Source organism: Vanellus vanellus (assembly GCF_965231255.1).
Source record: "Vanellus vanellus genome assembly, chromosome: 1".
Classification (NCBI taxonomy): domain Eukaryota; kingdom Metazoa; phylum Chordata; class Aves; order Charadriiformes; family Charadriidae; genus Vanellus; species Vanellus vanellus.
In genome coordinates, this window is record NC_138905.1 from 215,084,166 (window position 1) to 215,111,195 (window position 27,030).

The 27,030-nt window shown below is 39.7% G+C and overlaps 1 protein-coding gene across 6 annotated transcripts in view; it reads right to left on the minus strand.

Annotated features, from left to right (window-relative positions):
* DLG2 (discs large MAGUK scaffold protein 2) overlaps positions 1 to 27,030 on the minus strand; it is a gene marked incomplete at both ends in the record, with an annotated part of 916,537 nt that overhangs the window by 350,331 nt on the left and 539,176 nt on the right. For all 6 annotated transcript variants that reach the window (XM_082494340.1, XM_082494344.1, XM_082494343.1 and 3 more), the window contains one exon: positions 12,849 to 12,973. In XM_082494340.1, coding sequence (XP_082350466.1) covers positions 12,849 to 12,973 — 125 coding nt within the window. The remainder of the gene's footprint in view (positions 1 to 12,848; positions 12,974 to 27,030) is intronic.

A 27,030-nucleotide genomic window follows, 5' to 3' on the forward strand; every position in this document is an offset into this window, starting at 1 on the left:
TCAAAATCTCCCATTATTCAGGAAAGCATCCTCAATCACAAGCCTAGAAAGAAATTCTGCCTCTTGCTTTGACTTGATGAAATCTTTAAATATTTTACAGAAATTGCAACAATAGGAACCAAGGCCGGTGCATGTAAGATGCCACTGAGCAGCGCTCAGGACATCCATAGAGAGGAGACCCTTGTCCACAACCTCTACCTGACTCTCAAACCAGCACGCCCACTGCAAGGTTGCTCTGACCCAATTAACATTTACTTGCCTTTGAGGAAGTGAAACAACTTTGGAAGGAAAGAATAAAATACAATTATTTCACAGCCTCTCCATTTTAATGGTCTGATTACTCCTCTGGAAGATGTGGACTCATGTTCCCCGGAGAGAGAAGGATGGTAACTGCAGGTTTCCCTTCAGAGATGAGCTGAAAAGGGATTTTTCCAATACCTTTGGGAATGAAGGAAGCCCCAATTTACTCTTTTCCCTTTGCCACTGAAAAGCAATTTGGGCCTCCTTTTGTATCAAAAACTGTTTGCTCAGCTTTATCATAGTATTCTGAAGTCTTTTTAGACCTGGAATTTGTAGATAGCAAATTTTTATGCAGTGATGCAGCCAGCACTCCACTGAGAAATGCTCTCAGGGCAAGGGAGACTTAAAAAAAAGCTTATTTAAATAGTTACAAGTCAAATAAAGAATCCGTATAATGTAAATAAATTGCCCCATATATTGAAAACTTTCAAAAACTTACTACTGCTAAATGCACTAAGCTTTTATATTTTAAATTATTGATTTCCAATAAAAACTTGCTAAGCAGTTAATCCGAGGCAATTCTTAGCTGTGGAAGTGAATTTGTTACTGAAGTTTCAAAACTAATACTAATTTCAAAATCAATAACTTGACCTTATTATTATTATTATTTGAAGCTATATAAAAGCTGAAGTTTCATGAACTATATGAATGCTCACTGCATGGTATTGACTTGGTATTACTTAAAATTTACCCGTGATGACCTCATGCAACATGGTAAATAATATCCAGGAGCTAAAAAAGGTGGATAATTACACATCAACTCCAAATACCATTCTTTACATCCTCAACTTAGGAAAAAAAGCCCCATACAGTTAAAATTTCTCAGGTATCTACTCAAAGGTTGAGCCAACAGCAACACTACAAAAAAGTTCCATTCTTTTTGTGTCTGATAAAATTCAGTGAGGTTAAGGATGCTTCAGGGACAAACCCAATGCAGAGTGAGGAGAGCAGCAAAACCCTACTTGATTTAATGCCTCCCAGAAGAGCCTCACCTCCTTACACGTGCTTTGAGAATGGGAAGTAGTTATTAGCTGACAGTAACTCATCTCATGGGGTGTAGCCGTATGGGGTTGAGGGAGGAGTAGCTAACACCCATTCAATTTGCACACAGACTCAAGCATAAACTTAGAAAAGTCAAGTCTAAGTACATCTATAACAGGAGGACCTCTCCTTTTTTTTTTTCTTCATTACAAACAACCTGAAAGCAGAATGATATCCTGTCGCTGTATAATCATGCAATCATAGAATCATAGAATGGTTTAGGTTGCAAAGGACCTTGAAGATCATCGAGTTCCAACCCCCCTGCCATAGGCAGGGACACCTCCCACTAGACTTTTGGAGGTATAGCTGTTCTAAATAATTTCTAATGAAATGACTTTCTGTGACATCAAGCCTGTAGTTATTGCTTGGCTAGGATAACTCAAGGCAAATTAACTCTCTTTTGCAAGGTAAGCCACACCTATAGTAATTTTGTACAGACTTTATGATCTTTCACTTCACACCCTATTCCTCTTAAAACGCCCCCTGCATAAGATAGACTCCTCTCCCCCCCAGCATAAGTCACAGCATCTTTAAGCAGAGTGGGGGACTGTGATACACAAACCTATGTCAAGGTAAAGCTGCTGGGTCAGGAATGAGCCCTTCCCTTTGCCAGATACACCAGTATAAAATATATCAAAACACTTCTTCACCCATAAAAGACTATTTTGTATCTATCAGACCTGAGATTCCTACCTTAACTTACTGGAAATCAAATATGACTTTACTAAGGACAATAGATTTGAGGTAGCGCAGCACAGACACAAGCGTGAGGCGATTCGGGCCAGCAGCCACATTCAGGCCAGATAAAGTCAGCAGGCACTGGCCAAACGCCCGGCTAGCAATCGATCAGCCAGTAGGCCCGATGAGCCCTGGTTTTTGTTTAAATGTTTGTGTTTGATTGCGATCTGGTGCCAGTGAGGGGACAGCAGAGGAAGCAGAGATTCAGCGTGGGCAGGGGGAGGCAGAGGGTGGGCAGGACGCTGGGGCTGGCAGGCGCGCCAGAAGCCTTCCCTGAAATAGGCTCTCAAACTTGAGTCAAATTTTCTTTATTAACCTCTTTGGCGAGATCTATAGGGAACATTTCCTTTTTCTATACCCCCCTCCCAAAATTAAATTGCTTTTCCCACCCTGCATTTCTTCTCCCTCCACATCTCTCATCCGGCTCAGTCCTCAGCTTTGGTATCCTTTGCTCTTACCACATTTTTCCATTCCTCCGTCCGTTCTCTAACTCCCCAGTTATCCTCAGTCTCTCTGCGTCTCGTCTCCCGCCACTGCCATGTACGATGTGTTCCTTCTGAAACTACTCCCACCAGCCACCGAGCGCTGGAGCTCCCAGTGCATCCAGCCGCCGTCGGCAGCTCGGTGTGGTCGGGGCGGCTCTGGCAGCCGGCGGAGGCGGCAGCCTCTAATGGTGGCCAGAAGGGAAACTTCTGCTGGCGGAACGAGTGTTCGTGTCCGCCCTTCAAAGCCAGAGGGACAGCGGCGAGGTGAAGAACGAGAAGAAGGAGGTGTAGGTAGCTGTGGGGTGTTGTGAGAAGAAGGCGTTGGGATAAAGAAAGGGGAAAGAAAAACAAAACCCTGTAAAGTCTGAGATGAATGAAGGCACCAGGAAACTGCAAAGCTCCTCCCAGCTTCAGGGCTGCTCGGCAGGTAGTGGAGGATGCCCCAGGCCAGGCTCTGTAGGTGTGGTGGAGGGCAGGGATGGCTTCGCAGCCCTGACTTACCCTCCGCGCCCTCCGGTTGAGCTGGCTCCAGCGCCATGCGGGGGCTTCCGGGCCCAGAGCCTGGAGGAGGAGCGGCTGTGAGTCCAGCCCAGGGAAGGACAAGGACCTTCCTTGGGACCGAGGTAGGCTCTGCCTGCTAAGTACACCCAACTACGCGGTTGTTCCTCACCCGTGGTTAAAATCCTCCCAACTGACACTAGCGCTGTCTGAAGCGTATTCAGGTTTGTGCAGGAAAACCAGTTACAACAGATAACCCAGAAGGCAATTCCAGATTCTGTATTTTTACAAGCACTTTTCATCTGGGGCTCTCAAAGTGTTTTGCAAATATGAACTCGTTTAAGCTTCACAACAACCCCCGTGAGGCAAAGATAATGATCACTATACCCATTTTACAAATGGGGAAACTTCAGCACAAAAGGAGAAAAGTGTTGCCACAGATCAGGCGTAGCAAGTTGGGAACAAAACGAAGCGGTCTGGCCTCCCAGGCGCTTGCACTAACAAGTAGCAAACCCTCCCTTCCGCTCTGCTTTGATTGAAAATAGCTATTCCAAACAAAGGTGTAGCGTTAAAAAAAAAAAAAAAAATGAAGGAGGAGAAAACATGTAGTTCAAGTTCAGTAAGAAACTTCAGCGGCTACAGAGCATCAGTACCGTGAGGCTACATAACTAACGTGGGGTTAGCTGCACCTTTGAGTAGAATGCAAATAGGTAAGCAGAAAAAAAAAATCAAGCTTACTTTTTGGAATGATATGATTCAGACTAACATACAGGATGGCATGATGTAAGCAACACGTCCAAACAAAGTACTCACACATCTTGCAAGTTCGATATTAAAACTCACATGCCATGGGGAAACAAATTTAAAACCCAGGCTCTGCTATCTGCAGAAAAAGTGGAGCAAGGAATGTGACAACAGCGATGAGGTACTGTCAGGAAATACGGTTTGGCTAAAGTCTGAAAGGCCAAAGTGTTTATTCAAACCGCAGCCCAGAGTTTTGACAGCGTATGAACAGACTGTCTCACTGCTTATTAGTGGTTTGGGCTGTGAGAATCAAAAAGATGATCTTTTTTTTTTTTTTTTTAAAGTTTTAGAATCAGATATTTGCTAGTGAAGGAACTTTTTTTTTTTTTTTTTATGATAGCTTAAGTCAGTTTCTTTTTAATCCAAAATCTTATTTTCAGGTTCGGCGAGAATTGAAAGAAATGAAGAAATCAGCCGTACCCCAGAGGGTTACACCTGTCGAGTACAGGAACAGATGTGAAATACTTTTTCCTTGACTGACGCTAGAGTCCACAGAGAGCTGATGATGTCTAAGGTATGTAACCACAGAAGGCTTCGTACTCCAGACAAATTATCACTGAGCTATTTAAATTCGTAACTGCAGTAGCAGTACAAACATGTTGATGAAATAATCACTTGGATTTGGCTGCTTGGTGCTGTTCTGCTGCTGCAGCACTCTGGGGCAGTGGTAATTTCAGGCAGGATGGGTACTAAAGGAACTTGTGGGAGAGAGCCCTGTTAACCACTTCAGTACCATCGCATGAAATCCCTAGTGCAATGGGCATTGTATAACTACAGTGTTTCTGAAGTCCTAATAACATGCTGCTTTGCTTAAGTGTTATTCCCAAGCAGTGGCTTCAATTAGGGGAAAGAAACCGATCCTTTGTGTTACAAAAGAAAACTTCTACAAAAATCTCCATCATTGCTGTCTATAAAGAGGCCCCTAAAATTCTCCAGTTTCAAATACCACAAGCCAGAGAAGTACCTTTTTATTCCCATTAAATTCTATTCCATTTCCCTGAGAATTCAGCTGTTAAAACATGATTTCCCTTCCTTTCCTGCACTGCATAAGAGAATTTTTATAGCCGACCAAGTTATTTTCAAAGTAGGAAAAGCAGAAATACAATCAAATTCAGAGACATGCTGGGGCTCTGCGATACCCAATAAGGAATTGAAACTTCACACAGGAAAAAGAGAAAAAGAAAGATTCAGCCAAAGAAAAGTGAAGCGGTGAAGGCTACAGAGAAGAGAATTACATGGTGACATATTACATTGATGAAAAGACATATAAGCTGGTAATTTAAAACTTGAGCCATGGTAAGACATGTTCAACTTTAAGAACAATGTATGAAAATTGGATTTTGATTTTGTGACCTGCCTTTTTTCATGTAGATGCCCTGTGGTAATTCTATCTTTTTTTAAGTAGCTCAAAAAATGATACGCATAGATACACAGACAAACAGAGTTAATAAGATCAAACTTCCTAACACAAACCAGGACAGAGCGAGCAGTCAATAATTCATGATCTAATTTATGACTGTCTGCAAAGCAAGCATGTTTTGCCTAATGGGGTGAATGTCTCTTTATTAACTTACTACTAAATTATGTACTGAACTAATAGCATTGTCAGAGGCCTGTAAACAGTGCAGATATGAATCAGTGTTTTGTGGCAGCGCTGTAATTATAATAACATCCTGAACAAGCTGTATGCCATTGCAACGCACATAGACCTGGTACTGATAGGCTTAATACAAGATCAAAAGTTAACAAACAGGGACTTAGGCAGTGAATCACAAAGCAGACACACTTCTATTTTGGTGTATAATGATGGTGAAATAGAGCCGGTTGCCCAAACTGGATTAGAGACACATGACACACTTGTAAAGAACATGATCTCTCCTGGGAATAGCTCTTCACATTAATCTGAAAAAGCCCCTATTTTTTTTTTTTCCTATTATCACTCCCAATTCACTTCTTAGCAAGCAAACTAGAGCTACAAACGGATACCAACAGGCAACAACTGTGTGCCTGCTGCTGGAGGGATTTAGGTTTCAGACTTTTCATCAAAGTCAAAGCACTGTCAGCACAGCCCATGGGGCAAGGACCGAAGGGGGTCCTTTATCTAGCCGGCTCGCAAGTGGGGACTCGCTTCTGTTTCCTCTCCTCCATTTCTTCTTTCCTTTGAGTTTCTCAGGTAAACTGCACACAACAGAAATACCAGTGTGCTGCTTAATTCCAGTTCTCAAGCTTTGAAAAAATAGCATGAAATTGTGATATTTCCTCTCTCGTTCGTCTTTAGTGAAACACAGAAATATTTTTAAAAATATAGAATGCAATCTTTATCTTTCAATTCATTTTTCTTAGTTTTATTTTTTATTAACAAAATATGCACGAGAAAGAGTCTTATCTTTACAGTTCCTCTCTTGCTACATATGCTTAGCTAAATTTATAATCCTTTGACACATCACAGTGGGTTAGTTGATAACTGAAGGGAACACAAATCTAATTTGTTTAAAACCTTTGCTGGTAGGCATTTAACTGAAGCCTGTAAGGCACAGAAATACGAGAGAAGGAATCACTATTCTATTCCAAGCTTTCTCCCTGATTTACTAGATGACTGAGGGCAAGTTATTTTGGTTCTTGTCTCCTCCCATTAGCATGTGCATTATGTTCCTTTCCCCACACCAAATCACTTTCAGACCTGGAGGAAAAAAATCCAATGGGGCTAACTATTATGATGATGGTAGAACAACACAGCATGCCTTAAAAATGCTGCCGTTTCACAATCCGAAACCTCCTGACAATCAGTACTTAGAGTAATATCAGGAAAGACACATTTACAAAGGAAAAATAAACACTGCACAGACTTAGTAGTTTTTAACCTAAGGTGTTCAGATAGCTGGGGGTATGTGTGCTGTTTCTGATTAGTCTACCAAAAGTAACTTGCAATGGATCTACTTTTCTCAACGTGTTTAAGTTCTTCTTACAAATATCCACACTCCTAAGGAAAAAAAAAAATTATAGGTTCACAAATGGAAAGAGACTGGAAACCAGTTTCCTAGAAGAAAGAATGAATGAAACAGCTACAGGTCTGGGCAGCTTACCAGGGCAGCGTGCCTCCAGGCACAACCACTTTCTTCCCTTTGACTCACCCCTCACATCAGCCCTCTTTCCTCTTGAGCACAGCTCAGGCTCAAATACCAAAAATAACCTTTGGTACAACATTAACCCTTAAAATTCAAGCTCAAGGCCGTCCAAATCTATCTCACAGTCCTGCGAATAAACTCATTCACATTCAGTCATGTGTGTGGTAACTGATTTTCGAATCACAGGTACAGTCAGGTTTCTGTAACCATGAGATTGGTATAAAATATAAGATTTTAATCATTGTTCTGTAGAAGACTTTTTTATTTGTTTTTTAGATCCCAACGCCTTTTAAAATTCACATTTTCAAATTTGCCTTCACAAAAAGGAAAAATGTATTTTCTGAAAGCCATAGATAAAGAACTCATATGACCGACTCATTCCTGTCCAGAGAGCTTTGAGAAAAATACCTCCACTGTAAGATCGGAATTGGACTGTGAGAAACTATAAACAGAAAGAATGATATTTGACTCAAAGCAGCTTTGGTTTATGGTTGCTGAAAATAAATTCATATTCTGGGAGTCTCTGCTCTTTTAAACTTGGTCATAATTGAAAGCTTTCATTATTCTTTTGCTAATTTTTTTTTTCAATCAAGTTATACCACTACACTGTGCTTCTAGTTCCATAAACTGATCACTCTTGGAATTTTTTAGATGTATGTTGTCTTTCAGAAGCCAGAATTTCACTTAGAATTAATAAGTGTCAATAGAAGGAATAGCTGAGATAGTATATTGCAGTTCTTTTCTTTATCTAGGTAATTGAGCCAATCACTGTATTTTTTCTCTGACATAAACTCAAATAAAACAAAAAAAAGGCACTGAGCCATGAATTACTGCAATTGTCTTTCTTCCAGAGAGTAAAAGAAGTCTAAATTCAGAGCTTTTTTATTAAAAAGTAGATTCTTGTCCATGGACAACTGACAATTGCGAGACAGAAGCAGAAGTTTTTATGCATTAAAAAACTTAAAAGATCAAACTGTCTCCTTCAACTCAGTGGGAATGTTTGCTACTTCTGGAGGTTTTATATTCTCTGTCACTGATTTGAAACTCAAAGCTTCAAAGAAAAATGGTATGCAGCATTCAGAAAAAAAAAAAAAAATCCCAAGGTTATTTTCTTCACATTTAGCTAATCACATCCAAAGTTAATTCTTTTGTATTTCATGAAATTATTTATTATATATTACTTACTATAGATGAAATTATTTTCTATATATTATATGGACATCATAAAGGATTCCACAGCTTTCTGTATTTTGCAAGACTTGGAGTTTGTGCCAATGGATCGGGATCAAAGGCAGACGAACAGAGTCCTCCTCGGACACCGGCCATTGAAGAAAGAGGATGACCCTTTGATCCCTCAGCTTTTATACTGAGCATGAGGCAGATGGGATGGAATACCCCATTGGTCAGTTTTGGGTCACCTGTCCTGTCCACTCCTCCCCGCAGGTGGGACCTCCCTATGCTTTTCCACTTCTGGCCCTCCAACGGGGAAAATAACCAAGCTCGCTGCCCTTGGGGGTATAGCAATAAGTATAAGCAGGAGCCTCTCTGCACACCATGCCCGGGCACCAGCTCCAAATGTAGGTCTGATCACTCTGAGAACAAACAGTTTCTGCAAAATATGCTGTTAATTGCAGTAGTTAGAAGAGGCCCAGCTAAAAAGTAAAGCCACTGAACAGAAAATTGGTTCTGTTTCACCTCAAACCAGGACAGAATGTAGTCTAAAGTGGGTGGTAATTTTTTCCTATATTTTAAGTATTGCTGTAGAGATAAGGGCCATGAAGTGATACAAACCCACACTGTGCATTGTATCTACGGTCAATAAAAGTACTGTTCTCCACTAAAGGAAAGAAACCCAGGAACTTAATCACCTTTGTTCCAGTCTCACAGACAAGTTTTATGTAAAAGAATAATCTACAGAATCAAAGAACAATTCTGTTTGGAAGAGACCTCTGGAGGTCATCTGGTGCAACAGGCTGAAAACAGGGCCAACTTAAAAGTTCAATCACATGACTCAGGACTTTGTCCAGATGAACTCTGAATCCCTCTGAAGACAGAGATCCCATAACCTCACTGAACCACCAGTGAATCCAGTGCCTTACTAACCTCATTAAAAAGATTTTTTTTTTTCCCTCAGACCCAATTGCAATTTCCCTTATTGCAACATGTGACTGTTGCCTCCAGCCCTTCCTCTGTGCATCTCTGATGTGCTCCATGCTGGCCTTCATCGCTGCCAGGGCACACTGCTGACTCAAGTGCAAATTACAGAATCACAGTATCATTTAGTTTGGAAAGTACCTCTTGAGATCCCCTCATCAAACCCTCCCTGCTGAAGCAGTTATATCTAGCACAGGTTGTCCAGGAACATGTCTGGCCAGGCTTCGAATCTCTCCAAGGATGGAGACTCCAGAACCTCTGTGGCCAATCTGTGCCCACAGTCAGTCACTCTCAGAGTTAAAAAAAAAAGTGCTTCCTGACATTTAGGTGGCATTTCATGTGTTTTAATTTGTGTGCAATGCTTCTTGCCCTGTCACTGGGCAGTACTGATAAAAGTCTTGCTCCTTTGTCTTGATTTCCTCCCTTCAGGTACTTACACCTGATATTTATGTACTTCTAACTATAAATTGCCCACCAGAATGCTCAGGTCGTTCTCTACAAAGCTATTTTCTAGCCTGCCAAGCGCTCTGCAACAATATAGAGTTACTCCTCCCCAGGTGCAGGAGGTTTTGTTTGCTTTTGTTGGACTGACGTGAAGGTCCAGATGACCTACTCCTCCACTCGTCAATCCATGCATACACGTAAAAGATTTGCAAGAGTCTGGTAGCATTCAGTCCATGTCTTGCGGGTTGCTCTCACAATCTCGCTATTTGAAGAACTTCACTCAGCTAAGTTGGATCAAAGGGACCTCATGTAAAATGCAGTAAAAGTGATTTTACAGGCTTTTGTGATTTAAAAACAGACAGTAGATTTAGAAGGTAGTTCAACACTGCTATATAATATAGAGAATCTGCAGGCAGAGTCTGAGGCAAAAATGGACACCGGGTAGAATATAGTTTTTCTGTCCATAAACACCGATCTTCCACTCTCAGGTTATCACTGTTCTTGGCAGACGCTCCTGCATGTTGTTGAGCTTTTGTTCGTACAGAGTAGCCTTAGCTGATAAATTCTCTGTTATGTAAAATTAATTATCATGTAAGTCAGCGGAGACTGCCCCCAGATAGCTCTTCTATACAGTGGCATATCGATAACAATCACCTATACATAAATTTTCAGGTGTTCCTAAAACATGACAGGATTGTCTTTGCTAGCATTGTAGCAAAGTGAAACCCACTTACCAGATAAAACAAGGAAAAGAGGAATCTTCCCCTAGGAAAAACATTGTGAAATAAAATAAAGTCTCACCACCAAAACCCACAAACCTATTTATATGGAATTCCAGACAGAATTTTTTCTTGGAAATTATGGTGAGATCCTTTGAATTATGTCTGCCATTTCACCATAAATCACTGAAAAAGCAATGTTCTATAACATTAAAGTGTCATGTAAGCATGCAGCTTGTGTTTGACTGTAAGAGTGGGAAAGATGAGTCACTGCAAGTTCTCATGTACCACAAAGTTTTAGAAGAGCATGGGGGAAACTGAGGCAGAAAAAAAAAAACCCTTTGAGAGCTGATGAGCATACAGAACTCCAGATACTCCATATAATAATTCATATCACGTGCTATTCAGCTAAAAAAAAAAGATATTTTCCTATTATGTGTAAAACCCATAAGATTAAGTCAACCCATTTCCCTAATGGCACTTTCAGACACATATTGCAAGGTGCTTGCAGCTTTCTTTGAAGTAAAAAAGTTCTGCAGATCCAATTTGAACTAATTGCATTCGATACTCAGTACTAACAAGAGAGGAGTTTGGTGTAAATTATGTTTACAAATGATAATAGGAAAAACAACAATGCTTAACAATTATAACATTTTATTTCAAAATGTGCTGCTGAATACTATACTCTAAGAATTTTATCTAAGTCTTAGTAATAAGCCAACTTTGCTTGTACTGGTAAACTTTTAGTACAAAACACAAAGTTTGCCAGGTCTAATCTTAATATGGATCAATAAATTGCATTAGTATGCTATCTTTTGTGGGTTTAGAAGGTCTTTCTAAAGGTCTACTTTAAAACACAGTAATTACTAAATAATCAAGAGTTAAATTTACAGTAGTTAATTAGTATAGCAAGGAGTTATGAAAGACTTGATTTCTTACAAAGATTGCATGACAAAATGCTGCAATGGCTTCTGCCTTCTTAAAGCTTAAACTGGAAAAGCTTTAAAAAGTAATTAAAAACTCTACTAAAAAGATATTATTTTTTTGCAGGGGATTCTTTCTTATTTGCAGAAAGGCAGATGTAGGTTTAAGAGCCCCTTACTCCTGCTTATCATGACAAATTTGATAGCATGATTTCCAAATACTGCTATTTCCTCATGCTCTGTGTTGCACGAAGCTCATCTGGCCCAGTACAGACATCTGCGATCTAGATCACTACCGCTGAACTATGTGATGAAACTCCTTTTCATTTGAGTCACCAGCGAAAATATAGGCCCTTTTGGGATGTGATCTTTCTGTTTTAGACATTGACTTTAGGATGAGATGAATCACAACCTAGAAATGCTCAGGTTTTTCTTCACTGACTATTAGGAGACTCTAAGATGAATAGCTTAGGGGTAGATAACTGCATTTTAGTCATAAAGATATGTGAGATTATTCCTACTCCTTTTGCCTACGATCTTATTTAGACCGTAAATTCAAATTAGACCGTTGCCAACCACCATGATTCCACATCGTCATCACAGTAAAAATAAGAATCGTTTCCAAAATCAAATTACTAACCTAGTATAAGAAATATCCAAAACTTGCTCTAAAAACTGGCCAACTCCCCCTACTTTTAACTTTGAATTAAAGGAAAAGGCTTTGGCAAAAAAGTTATTGTTACCATCTGGTCACATTTCATGAATTTTAGACCATCTGTTTTTCACAAAGGCTCCCAGATCTTAGATTGCAGTGCTGAGACCATGAAAGCTGCAGAATTTTATCCCAAGTCTTCCCAGCTAAATTGCCTTTTTGGAGCATCAGCAGGCTTCGCGACTGACAGATGGGTGGCAGTCTCTGTGATAGACCGAAGCCTTTCTCTATTCAGTCCATAAGGAAAGAGAAGCACAAGCACATCCGTGGTTCCTCTTGTTTAAGAGATGGGCTACCATATATTTGAGAACCACAACTTCCAAGTGACCTGTGTGGCCATATCAGGGAGCTACAGCAATAGACTACCCTGGAGGTAACTCAGAATACACAGCACAGACATCACATCCTGACAGAGCAAAAAAATGTTCAGAAACAGAGGTAAGCATCCTTCACCACTGCAGTCAAATAACAGAGAGCATCTACAAATAGCTGCGACTATTTAGCAATATCTCTGTAGTTTGGGAAGTTTTGATAGCCTCAAGGTATAACACCAATGCCTAGTTTTTCAGCCATGAACATACAAAGACCAAGCAGAGAAGACTTTCATGTGGATATGCCTTTTTCCTCCTCCTGTTCCCGTCTTGCCTTTTGTACTAAATGAAATGACTGGTACAAAGATGGAGGTGGCACCAGCAAATGCCCCTTTATACCAGACTTAGCTAACCTTATTCAGTTGCTTTAAGCTACTTAAATCAGTTCTCCTACCTTAGCAGAAAGGAGACTCTGGTCATGTCATTTGCTTCCCCTGACCCCATGAAAGACCCAGTTCACATCTGACTCCTAGAGAATAATTTATAATAATGATACATTTTGTTTCCAAACATACGTAATTAGTTAGTTTTTACCTGAGTCTTCCATCCTCTGCTGCAGCTCCTCCTGGTATAATCTTAGTAATGAATATCCCGGGATCGTCCCCAATGTGTGGGTTATCTGTTCCTCCAGCAATACTGAACCCCAGGCCGGAATTCCCCTGAAAAAATAAAAAAAAAGTAAATGCATCCCCAGATGCTGGGTTTCTACGGAATTTATTTGCAGTGCATGAGCGAACTATCCTTGCTTCTTAAAGACAGCACTTTTTTTGGCAACTCCATACTTGAAAGCAGGTGACTCAGTCAGAAAAAACTAATTGTCAGTTAAAGAACAGAGGCTGCGAACACAAAGATTTCCCAGAGTTACTGGCAGAGTTAATGGATGCTTCTACAGAAACAGGATTTGACCTAAATTTAATTGTTTTCAAAAGCAGTCACATAAATTAGCATCTGAACTCCAATATGAATTTATCCAAGTCAGTGAGAGCTAGAGGCTAAAAACACTTCAGAGCTTTGAAGAAAGACTTTAAAAACTACCGCCATTAATAAACAGAAACAGTGAATAACATTTAGCTCTGAAGTATTTTAGTACACCATTTTCTGTTGAAAAGTGATCATTGCTCAGATTTATATGCTTTAAAAAAAAAAAATCAAATCCACAAAACAAGACCATTTCTTTCATTTTACTAATTTGCTAAAATGAAATATTTGAAAGACATGTTGTGAGAGTCTACTCAATACTACTTCTTGCTTTTACTAATCATGAGAGTATCATGAAAGATAAACAGGCACGTACACACACACAAACACTTGCAACTTAAGTCACTCTTTTTCACATACAATTCAAACCCACAATTCTAACCCTTTTTAGGAAATATATATTAGTTATTATGCTCTTTCTGTATAACCACACATGTATCAGAGCCGTTCTTTTGAATAAATTCAATGCAATACCCGAACCTTTAAGTCTCTCTCATCCCAAAGTATTTTTATAATTAGGTATTAAGGCTGATTACAGCAATGCAACACTATTGATATTGAAGTATATGCACACTGCTGCGGATGAAATATGTTCAAGGTGCTAAAAATACTTTTATTTCATCAGCTTCTCAGATTAGTGGGAGTTTGTTTCCTTCACTCCTGCTTATGGACAGGTATCTGGTTCAGTCCCAGTGAGAAGGGTTGCTTATAAAAATGGCGCCTCTCTACTTTTTTCTTTTTTTAATTTAAATCAAATCTAATTTCTGCGTTTTTTGAACTGTACTTCAATTAGTAGGTCAGGCATGCAATGCATTTTGTGTGCGAAAGCCTGCATGTTGCCTGCCTGCAGCATGTCAAATCCTCAATTTTGTTATCAGTATTCTACATTCACAAGCGATGCAGTTCTCATTACTCAAGAGACGTTCACGCAATCTGCAGCTCTGCTATCAGCATATAATTGTGAATAAATTTTCAGTACTGAACTAATTTATAATCCAAGGAGAGGGATTTAGGACTACACACATCTTAATGCTTCTCAGCTAGCTATAATACGAAAAACATTCTAATAATGAAACACTCTGTATATATTTTCTGTAGAGTTAATAAACATCCCCAGGCCAGCATTATAAATCTTTGATTTAATCTCCCTTTCATCATTAAGATCATCTCAGATTCAGGTTATTTTCCCAATATTTTAACACATGCCTAATTATACAGTGCACTCTACATCAACATGCACTCTAAAAATACATTCAGAATATTTTCCTGTAAGTTTTTCTATAAGTCACATTATTAATGAAGCTAATCTTCCAACACACAAGAATGAAAAAATGTCTATTTATACACCCTTCAGGAAGCCCGGAAAAAAAGCCTTAAAACACTATTAAAACCAAGGGAAAATTTCGATAAATTTTGAGTAAATAATACTTGATTTTTAAGAAAAAAAAAACTCTAAAAACATTAAAATAAAATTGTTGGTTTCATTCTTAACTCCAAAGAGACTTAAAAAACATGTGTTAATCTGCGTTTCTGAATAGAGGTGGATTTCCAAATCCCCCAAACCTACTCGATAGGGAAAGAGAAAGATCAGGGTAGCAAGGACAAATCTGGACATAATTTTTAGTTGGTTAGGGAACACAAACAGCTATATCACAATAAACAAGTGTGCCTGAAGAGTTTTAAAAACTATTAAAGCTTGCCTGTTACGTGGGGTGTGTTTAGCTGTTACAGTTCTTCACATAAAGTTCGTTAGATTTCTTAGTAGGAAATAATTTCTGAAAAGGTTTCACACTTTCCCCGTACTCTTTTCCTCCTACCACGCTTTTTTCCATTAACTTTTTAGAGCTAAAAAATATAGCGCTGCGGACTGTAAGCAGTGATGTGGTAAAACTGCTACAGACTTCTCAAGAGAATCAGTGCTAGCCCGTGACATTTATCCATAAATGTGCATCTGTTATACTGCAAGACCATTCTCATTCGGCCCCTTAGGAATAACCTTTAAAAAGAACAGGGCACCACTCCTCACTGGCACTTTTGTGCCCAGAAAATTTCAAGCGATTATTCTGGCTGCAGTCTTTGACTCGATCAACAGGAGGTACGAGCCGGCACGCACTGGCTGCCTCAGCGGCTCGGCAGAGCCCTGCAAGGCTTTCCTGCACCAGAAACTGCGCTGCAAAAGCCGAGCGTGATTACACTTTTTTTTTTTTTTTTTTTCACTGTGGTTCTTGAAGGGTCTGCATCGGCTACGTGGAAAAACCTTCTGTCTTGGTGCTTCAGCTCATGGCCAACAGGGTTAAAAGCACGGCTACCATCACTCACGGGTAACCGGCCTTTTAAGAGCCAGTTGAAAAATGATGTAATAGGAACATTCTGGTTAAAAGCTACTGTACTTCAGTTCTGAGCAGAAAAACTGATGTACACATCCCTCCTCTCCCTCATGCTTTGTCTCATCTTACTAATGTGCAGGTTCATCAGCATATGGTTGTTACATTAAAAGCTCATCGTAGCTGACAAGCTGTAGCTCCGAGTTCCAATTAAGTACTGTCTACTAGCACAACACTCCCTGAACCTTTCTGCAGGGGTTAGCTCCCCACCCTTTACTTTTTGCATCTCCTTTGCCCCCATCCCAGAAAAAAAAAAGTGTGTAATTATCTTCACAGCTTTTCTTGGCATATATCTGTCTCCCTGTCATTCCGTGTTAAGCAATGAAAACGTCTGCCTTCCCTCAGCCCAAAACAACAGCTGAACCACCACTTAGCCACTGCATTTTCCAAGGTGGAACATTCACGCTTTTTCTCACGCTGACTCTCGTGTTTGGGAGTGGCTCCCCATAAATATCCATCAAGTTAATTCACTGTCCTCTTTCTATTCCAAGCCTTACTTCTCTTGGATGCTTACAAAGCAGGTTAACAATGAGCTCAGAGGCCCGGTGACAATGCGGATAAACGTTTAATAAGAACTAATAACAGCTGATACAGAGGAGAAGAGGTATAAAGCAACAGAAGTCTTCCTCCTTTGGGATATTCTATTGATACTTTTTAATTGAGATTCATATTTAGGCCTAAATATGCTTGCCTGCTTTGTTTCAGGATTCTTCAGTAGAAGAGGTTTAGCCAAAAATACCCCCACATATGTAGGGGACAAAAAACTCTGAACAGATTTCAGACTTAGTAACTTTAATGGCATTGCTCAAACATCATTATTTGCATGTTCAAATATATAAGGGTGCAGAGACAAATAATTTTATCTTCAATTCATATTCGCTGAATTGTCTCTTGACCTAAATATTGCCAGCTCTTTGCCCAAGTTCTCAATTGCTACTACTATAAAACCCTCATATAATTAGTCACTGGCTATATGGGGAAGATTTGCATGAGATTACTCGGCAATAGATGGATGAATGTATTTTTTTAATTGTTAGTTTAGTCTCTTACTTGCTTCCCCGCCTTTGGTTGCAAGGCCTCAGTCATGCACACAGCCTGACAAAAAACTTAGCGTGGTACAACATGCCCAGTTTGGCTTACAAAAACATCGCCTCAGTTTTCTCCTATTCATGCTGGATATCTCATGCTTCTCAGGGATTTACCATCAAGCTCAAATTTCTGTCTTGGCTTAGCTTTACTTTTCAAACAGAGAATCTTAGGTCAAACTACCAAATCAAAATAACTTCTCCCAGCCCAGCTACCAGAGGCCTTCCTCCTATTCTCCTCTGAAGGGAAGGTCAGAACTTCTTCTTAAGGTTTACTACACAACCCTGCCTCCTTTATGCCTTTCTCAGATGGGCTTTGCACCTCCGCAAGGATCACCTGAGTTCTTTGTAGCTCGGCCTGAGAAGGGAAGAGGCCTGGCCATAATTCTTCTGGCCCTGGAGGGGCAGACAACCTCCAACAGAGGCACAGTATCACTTCAGGTGACTGGTGTTACGCCTTCTGCCAACGCTGGAACACAACACTTAGGGTCAGAATAAGATGGTGGATGATTCACATGCCAGGGAAAGAAAATAAAACCACATTCTGGCCAGTTTGAACCTCTTCCCTCAAGACTTGTTATACTGCCAACATAAAGATTACAAAAATAATGTAAGAATCCCCAGCAGGTAATGGTTTTGGGTAACCAGAAGATCATGAGACCCATTCTTCTTCTTACTTAGCTTTCCATCTTGCATTCTTTTCCCTTTACATACCATTATGGGCAGCCATATAACAGGCTGCATCTTCACAGGTTGCATCATTTTAATTTTGTCAGACAGTAACCCTTAGAAGTGCTCCACATTGACTAACACGGAAACAGAGTTAAGTCGACACTGAAGTTATTTTCCCATGACACTACACCTCTCCATGGGTGACAGCCTTTCATACACTTCTACAAATTATTTCCTCCTTTTCGTGCCTCATTTTTTTCTTTTCTCTGCTCAAGAGCTGTGTTTCACTTCAGAGTTGAGTTTGATTACAAATGGTGTAAAGCCATTTGGTCTTTCACAAAATCACAGAAGACTGTAAGCACAAGAAGCAGAAATAAGATCAGAAATGCACATGAAGGGCAGACTGAGTTTTTCCCTATATAAGGGCCAAGTGATTGTACTTTACCACACTAAGTAAGCATACCACAATCACAGAGGTTGTTTTCCTTTTTATTTTTTTTTTTCTTTTCATTCTAATTAATAAGGTGACAGCAGAACTCAGTGTTTGACACCAGCTTCACACAGACACTTTTTGAATTACTTAATTACTTCAGTGCTGCTAAAAGAATTTCTGATAGTCTTCTGAAGGGACACGATTTTGAAGCTCTCTGGCACTTAAGTTAGAAAAATAATAGATGTGAATTGCACGGAATTCACTTAACTGTTGCTGCAACCTCACCCTGTCAGGGCAGCGTCGCAGGGAGCCTGTTTTGCAGAGTCCATCAGTCAGCAAAAAGTCCAAGAAAGAACGAGGAACTATGTAGCAGAACAGTTTCCAGAGGCTGAAAGCTGTTTCAGGTGACAACGCATCCTCCCACAGCCTCTATTACTGAAATGATTTTTGTGTTTGAATTTTTTTTTTTCACTTACAGGTTTAAGGGAGCCATTTTGCTCTGCTGTTAAGGAATCTAAGTTAATGTTACTAAAGCTGTAATGTGCTGAACTATGCAAATAGAAAATAAATAGTAATACGTAAATAACAAACTTGACACAAGTCAAGCTTATACTGCTTTCCACTGTTTTAATAGGGTTTGCCCAAGTAAGGACCTCGTTTGCATCATATAGGATTGTTTTCCTGCTTCACCGAAAACCTAAATCCAAACACAGTATCACAGAAATGTGTGATGACTCTTCCATTAGGCCCTAAGAAATGCTGCTTATCAGTAAACGCAGGGGAAGTTACGAGTGGTCACAGCAAACGTGGTTGTGGATGAAGCTTTCAAGTCCAGTCATAAGATCATGTAAAAGGAAATCACAATTCTGGACCCTCGCTGCCTTTGTGAGCTCAGACTTGTTGCTGTTTCTCTGGGGAAAGTTTTATTGCTTAAGGAAGAGAGGAGAAGGGGGAGGGGCAGTAATAATATACGCCTGCAAAGTGCTGCAAACATTTGAAGAAAAGCGATAGAGAAAAAATGGTTAATGAGATAATAAATAACTTAATCTGTGATTTATAATCTTGTAATAGTTCTTCTTCTTCTGTTCCCCTATAAAATGTTGAGACTCTAAAGAAAAACTTCTCTTGCCAAACCACATGTTGTAAGAAGCAGAATTTTATGTATTAAAGAAAACATAAACAGAAAAGACTGCCTATGTTAATTATTCTTAATAGTGTACCTAAAATACTTATAATTTTATCTCAAGACATTTGGGGTTTTTTCCCTGTAGGCTTCCTACCTCTACTCTGGTGTTCACAGATAAACTTGTGGAATGCTTTTCTCTCTCACATCTTTTACAGATGGCTTTAAAGTATGAATTGCTGCCTGAATTTGCATTTTTTTTGTCAGAGCAAGTTTAGTCAAGAGAAAGCTCACAAAATGAAAGCTGACTCATTCCTAAATACATGCTATTTTTTTTCTGTCTTCCTTTATTACAAATTAGAAGGACCCTATCAACTTTGTTACTTGATACTGCTTAAAAAGTTGCCTGTCGAATTTGACAATGGGAATTATCCTTCAGCTTTCTAAAAGCACTAATGAGCTGTAGGTTCTGTAAATCCTCACCTTTCTTTAATCTAAGCAATGCTGGTTTTCTCCTGTTTATGCAAAATTTCAAAATACTTAAGTACAAAGGTAAGTTATATCCTCTGTCAGTGTAGACTTGATATGCATTTGACAGAATTTCAGAATTTGACATATGTGCATCAAAATCACTGACATCACTCCTATCTTCAAAAACGGCAAGAAGGAGGACCCAGGGAACTACAGGCCAGTTAGTCTCACCTCTGTCCCTGGGAAGGTAATGGAGCGACTCATTCTGGATGTCATCTCCAAACACGTTGAGGAACAGGAAGTTGTTGGAAGTGGTCAACATGGATTTACCAAGGGTAAATCGTGCTTGACCAATCTGATAGCTTTCTATGATGTTATAACTGGTTGGCTGGATGAGGGGAGAGTTGTGGATGTCATCTACCTTGACTTTAGCAAGGCTTTTGACACTGTCTGCCATGACATCCTCATTAGGAAGCTGAGGAAGTATGGGTTAGATGAGGTGACAGTGAGGTGGATTGAGAGTTGGCTGCGGGACAGAACTCAGAGGGTTGTGATCTGCGGCACAGAGTCTAGTTGGAGGCCTGTAACCAGTGGTGTCCCCCAGGGGTCAATACTCAGTCCAATTTTGTTTAATGTATTCATTAATGACCTGGATGAGGGGACAGAGTGTATCCTCAGCAAGTTTCCTGATGATACCAAACTGGGAGGGGTGGCTGACACCCCAGAGGGCTGTGCTGCCATCCAGCGTGACCTGGACAGGCTGGAGAGCTGGGCAGAGAAGAACCTAATGAGGTTCAACAAGGTCAAGGGCAAAGTCCTGCACCTGGGGAGGAAGAATGCTAGGCACCAGTACAGGTTAGGGGCGGACCTGCTGGGAAGTAGCTCTGAGGAGAAGGATCTGGGGGTCCTAGTAGACAGTAGATTATCCATGACCCAGCAATGTGCCCTTGTCACCAAAAAGGCCAATGGAATCCTGGGCTGCATAGGGAAGAGTGTGGCCAGTAGGTCGAGGGAGGTCATTCTCCCCCTCTACTCTGCACTGGTGAGGCCACAACTGGAATACTGTGTCCAATTTTGGGCTCCCCAGTTCAAGAGGGACAGGGAACTGCTGGAGCGAGTCCAGCAAAGGGCAACTAAGATGATGAAGGGCTTGGAGCATCTCCCTTATGAGGAAAGGCTGAGAGAGCTGGGACTCTTTAGCCTGGAGAAGAGAAGGCTGAGGGGAGACCTTATTATGGCGTACAAGTATCTAAAGGGTGGGTTGAAGGAGGATGGAGCCAGGCTCTTTTCAATGGTTCCCAGTGACAGGACGAGGGGCAATGGGCACAAGTTGGAACACAGGAAGTTCCGTTCAAATACACGGAAACACTTCTTTACGGTTCAGGTGACAGAGCACTGGCACAGGCTGCCCAGGGAGGGTGTGGAGTCCCCTTCTCTGGAGATTTTCAAGACCCGCCTGGATGCAGTCCTGAGTAATGTGCTCCGGGCAATCCTGCTTTGGCAGGGGAGTTGGACTAGATGATCTCTAGAGGTCCCTTCCAACTCTGATAATTCTGTGATTCTGTGAAAATCCTAAAGCTTTTCAGCTTTGGCTGCTAGAGGCAGGGCACTTTCTCACTCTGTGTACGTAATGCACACTTGTCTGATGGGGATGTTGGCTTTGGAATTACCCTGTTTTTGTTAAAAAGGAGATTTACTTGTTTTTGCTTTTCAAATCTAATGCAGCACCTTCCTGTAAGTAAATGTTGCTGTGAGGAAATGTTAATTCATAAACTTCCGCTGAGTTTATTTCAGATGGTGGAAAAAAATGTCCCTTACTTGAACTATGAAACATAGGCTGAGACACATAATTTGTAAATTGACTTTTTATTACATTTTAGTAAGTTTTTTTAATCACTGCATACTCATTTTTAATTTTTATGTTTTTGTTTAAGTGAAGTCATACTTCTGAAACCTTATAAAAAGTAAAATATGAAACTAATTCCTGTTTTCTACAGATATTCAAAACAGTTTGGCTGGAACCCTCAGCAAATTTTTGTTATGTCCAATATTAATCTCTCACAGAGTACCTTTTTAATAACAAAACTAGTTTTAGAGAACAGCAGTACCTGAGTCCTGGCTAAGGCTGCTACCAGCTTTGGCTCCCCTTAGGGTTCTTCCCTCAAGATACTTCTGTTTAAGACAAAGAAAACGCAAATCCTTCTCCCACGAGACACAAAAAATAACACTTTCTTCCATAAACCACATTCACCCTTGTTCTGTGATAGTAGGTTTCTCCAAGAACTACTCAACAGCATGACAAAGTGGAAGCTGAGAATGAGTCAAGCTTAGAAAACTGTGGGGAACTAATTTTTTTGGCAAGAGATAGGGAAAAAAAAATCAAATACTAAGAGCTCTGGGGCAAGTAGAGTGAATCAAGTAATATAGTCTACAAATGAGACAAATGGTTGAAAACTCTGACCCTAATTGACAGTCATGGGAGGATTAGACACAGACCAGGATTTGCTGCTGCTCTGAAATAGTCTTTCATAGGCTTTCTTTTTCACTCTGTGCTAAAGCAGATACGGTTACTTAGGTTGGCACCTAAGATGGTTATATGGAGGGAATACCTCTAGATATACCAAGCCCAAGAAGAAGATGAACGTCGAAGATCGCTGGAAAGTTCAGCGGGTACTAAGTACTTCTGCAGACCTTGTTCAATAACATTTTTCTCCACAAAGTACTTCCCACCTAAAAAATACAACTCTCCTTTATTCATCCCCCAGTGAAGTGATACAGAATTTTTCCTACCTTTCACTCAGCCGTGCTTAGTTTACCAGCACATTTATAGTGGGGGTGTTTTACCCATCACTCAACAGTGCCCAGTTCAACAGCACACAGCTACATTGCAAACAACTTAGCAAGTTAACGCTTCGTCCCACTGAAATGAACAGGTGATTTTACAATATGCAAAACACTTCCATCTAATTCAGGGTTTTGATAGAAAATGTTTGTTAAACCCACCTACTCAAGGCTCTACGATCTTTAAGACAAGATAGGATTCTGCTTTGCAATTCTTTCACAATCTGGCATTTAGACTAGCATTGTTTTTCTGTTCTGCAAAAGTAGTGATACATGCTAATTAACCAAACCGTTTCCTGCCGTACAGTATGTGGTTCTTTGGCCATCTCCCACTCCAGACCTTTCTAATCCTGCCACATCTAAACCTGCCTTTAGATTTAAATCATTTCAGCAATGTCTTCAGGTATTTGCACATGCTATACTATACTGTACTTTGCTTCTACTGTATTTTATCCAAAGCTCAAGTTTCCAAAGCCTAAACGTCAAAGCCACATTTCTGTCTCATTCAGAGAACAAGGACATTTGCATATTTATCAGCGTGCTGATGAACTCTTTTGTACTTTCAAATCTACTCAAGAGTAACATAATTCATGAAATTCTGACTTCTCCCACGTACGCTGGCACGCTCCCCAGAGTCAGAGTTTTGAGATTCCATAGTTATATTATACTCCATATGGTACAGATTTTCATCTCTCCTGGTGCCATTTGTTGTTTCCAAGCCCCTTATCAGGTTCAGCACATTCATTACAAAACCACAATACACACGACTACAACTGCTTCGACTGCAACTGCTTCGTATGCTTATTCTGACTTGTTATCTGTAGGGGGATATTGTTCTCTCAGCTCTGCCCAGATGAAGCCCAACATTCAAGAAGGAGAATTTTAAAAAAGATCCACTAGATTTGGGCTTTCATAGTACGTGTGAAATCTACAACACTGTAAATCAGCAAATGTAGACAAGGAATGAAACCACTACTGAAGTGATCCCTTGAAAAAACGTTACCGCGTCCTCTGCCCATATACAGATTGATGCAAAAGGATAGATGCGAACCCTCTTCAGGTTTGGTTTTCACTATTGTGTCTCCGTTGAGTTCACATTAACAGCTTCTGAGCTCTGACAAACATGTATGCCTACTTTTTTCTTCCATGTGTTTCTCGTCCTACTTCAGTATTATCTGTAGGGATAGTCTTTCCCAGCGTCGTGACAGCATCATGACCTTGCCTGTTCTGCCTCATACAGAAAAGTTAGGCAACATACGTCCTCTTTAAGTTAGCAAACAAATGTCACAGAAAACACAGTCTGATGAGTAACTGAAAAGTAGTATGGGAGAAAACTAAATATCCAACATGTTTCATCAAAACACAGATGCATGTTCTTTGGAGGAGGGAAATGCTGCTTCTGGGGAGTGAAAGGTTTCTGAACTCCCAGGACTCCACAATCAAAAGTGAAAAAACTCAGATCAAGGAAAGGACAGTACCCACTAAGTGATAATAGTAACTAGACATAAGGGGGTGGCGAAGAATAGGAGTAAGAATAAAAAACTATCAGGAATTGAAAGAACAGCAAAGTTTATTCTAGAGACGGGCCACTTTTAAAACTTTGACATGATCGTCACTGAAGCTTTCACAATGCAATTATCTGCAAAAACTGCGTAAATTAAGACATGTTTAAATATAACTCTGACAGAAGTAGACAGTCACGTTCTGTACAAGGACTTAGGGAACAGAAACCTGATTTTACTGAAGCTATGGAAACCAACAGGTTTCCACCACATAGTGCGAGCAATTAAAAGGAAAGAAGAAAACTCCTACTGATGACTTCAGTTCCTCTCTAAAGGATGACACTTCTCATCCCTTTCTGCTCATAATTCAGTACTATGAAAACCCCAATGGGTGTCTTGAGACTATGGGGAAAATCCTTGGTTAAAGCAGTTTGTAGCTCTAAGTCTTTGTGTTGAAAAACTGCTCTGTGCCTAAATGGGTTTATTTGGACAGATCACACGATCACTAGAGCATTGCTTTGTAAAGCACTTAGGGGAATTTGAGACTCCTTGAGTATTAAAGGTGCTGGAATAAGCCCAAGTTCTAAGCTATTGTCTAAGCCATTGTTCTTTTCCATTTGACTGTCATATTCAGAGATATGAAATTAGTATATTTAGTTGTTCTCATCTTGTGATTAATTTTTTTAACATATTGTTAACATATAGCCCAACAATTTCTTGGGTTATATTTTTTTACTGAAACACATATATGGTTAATCATTTAGATTAAAACTCTGGCATGTTTATATCCGTTATAAGATTCTGATAATCTTTTCTTTCCAACTCTTATTCAACCCTGCATCAAAGGAAATGCATCAGTAAAACCCTTAATTTGCCTCCTTATTCAAAATCATGATCTTCGGGGCATGTAATCTGGAAGAAAAAGCTAAACTATTAATGAACTAAAAGGCCCTTAAGGGTCTTAAGTTCAAGCACAAATCCTAAAGGCAAATGACTGAGTATTCTTGCTCTTCCATCACTTACCTTGTCATCATTGCACTACTCTTAGTGGCTAAGCACACAGAGCTTAGCATTACCTTCTCCTTTAATACACATTAAAGCAAGCTTTTGAAACACTTTTTTATTCTGAACAACACTTAAGACTTTTCTTTCAGGCTCCATGATGCTCGACTATAGATTTCACTGAGAAGAAATACAAAGAAGGATAAATAACACGAAATGCAATTCATTCTTCTTTGTTTTTCACAGACACAGATCTAAATGTCATAATTTCTTCCAACTTTATGCTGACCCTATTTTATTGTAACATTTAATTTCAGTGCCCATTTTGTTTCTTATTCTTAGTAAACCTGACGGGCTATGACCCTGCACAATCTGACATAGCTTCAAAGCTGTCTGTCTCTGAACAGGAGCTTGGACTAGACGGCCTCCACAAATTCTTTCCAAACTGAATTATCCTCTGCTCCTATGAAATACCAGTGTCACAAATAATAGAAAACAAGTTTTCAACATCTGCTGCCAGCCTAGGAATAGTTCAGTCACTAAAAACTTCCCTTCTAAATGTTATCTTAACAATTACATGATGTTTAAATACTTTGCATGGATATGTCCCTACAAATACTCCTTTTCCAAGATTTGTACCTGTACATTCTTATGTGCAGAGGCTTTCTTGACATAGTATCTGTGACATTCAGGTGAAATTAATGGGTAAAAATGTACCTTGAATAACTTTCACACAATTCTTTCAGACTGAAAAAATTAATTTTGTCACATGAGAAATGCACAGTTTCTTTACATTATAAAAATCAATTTTACAGGTGTCCTGGGAGGAAGAAGGGAAGAGGAATTTTTAACCAGGTATCTGTTTGCCAAACTTGGCTAAAAACATTCCCTGGGGATTATTTTCCTGCCCTTCTAGAAATCTGTTGAGATGAGATTCACTGTTCCTTTACTTACATCAACACTTGTAAGACATTTGGTAAGGTAGCGTGCTGCATACAGTATGCACATATAGAAATAAGTACACAGAACACTGTGCAACAGAACAAGACTTTCATTCCCAATAATATTCATCTAATAACATATAACATTAGATTTTTTTTTCTTGAAAATTCAAAGGAATTCTAAATTCCCATGTGCTACTTCAGATATGTGTCACAGTAATGAATCAGATATTGAATCATACTAAAAATTTCTAGGATAAGTTAATAGCAATTTTCAAGTTTAGTAACGTTATTTTAAAGGTGGCTGTCAGTGATTGATTGGCAGAGAATAATGCACTTGTGATTCATGGATAAAGAAAGTCCACTCCTCCCCAGCCATACACATGCCATTCTGCCTTTTTGGAGGTGGTAGGAAGAGAGGCGAGGGAACAGAGTCTAAACCAAGACTTGTACCAGATGACTGGAAGTTAGACTAGAAGTTGACCAATGTACATGTTTTAAGAAGAAAAGCAAAAGCCAACAAAGATATTTTCACTTGATCTCAGACTCTGTATGGAAAGATCGCAGCCTGAGGTGCCTCTGGGTCACACACAGATGCTGTTCACGCAGATACGGCTGTTTAAGCAGAATAATAACTTTGATGAGAGGAATTTTCAGAAGAATCGAACTATTCCTATTGAAGTTTGACAAAGTTATCACCTATTTCAAAAGAAACAGCCAGGTTACAAGTAACCGCTTTTGAAAATCCAATCTTTTATCTGAATGCCTAACATTTCACATCTGGTTTTCTTAGTATTAGCAGTAGCTTTTCTGTCACTAAAGACCTTTTTTTATTGATTCTTTTTAGGAGTAGCCACTCTCAGAAATAAAATTTAAATTCCTGTTATTGGTAGCATGAAAAAACATGAAGCTACTTCTACTGTATTCCTGAAGTGTATTGTACATTCACACACACCCAGACAGTAAACTAACAATGCAAAATAAAACCTGGAAGAAATAGTGCTTCAGAAAGGGAAAAGGACTCTATACTTCAGCAATGTAAATGGATTTGCAACTTTACTCATAAAATAGTCACAGAAAAAATAAGCAGTATGCTGCTGATACTATGGCCTCATACATAGACTTTTCAGCAGTATTGGATAAATTCAGAGAAGGAAGCAATTTCAGTAGAAAGGAAAATTATTACTAACTAACTCAACATTTGTACGCACCCCTAGCAGTGAAACTTTCTCTGTTTTTGTCATGAACATGCGTATCAGCTATTGCCATTTTGAGACTTTTTAA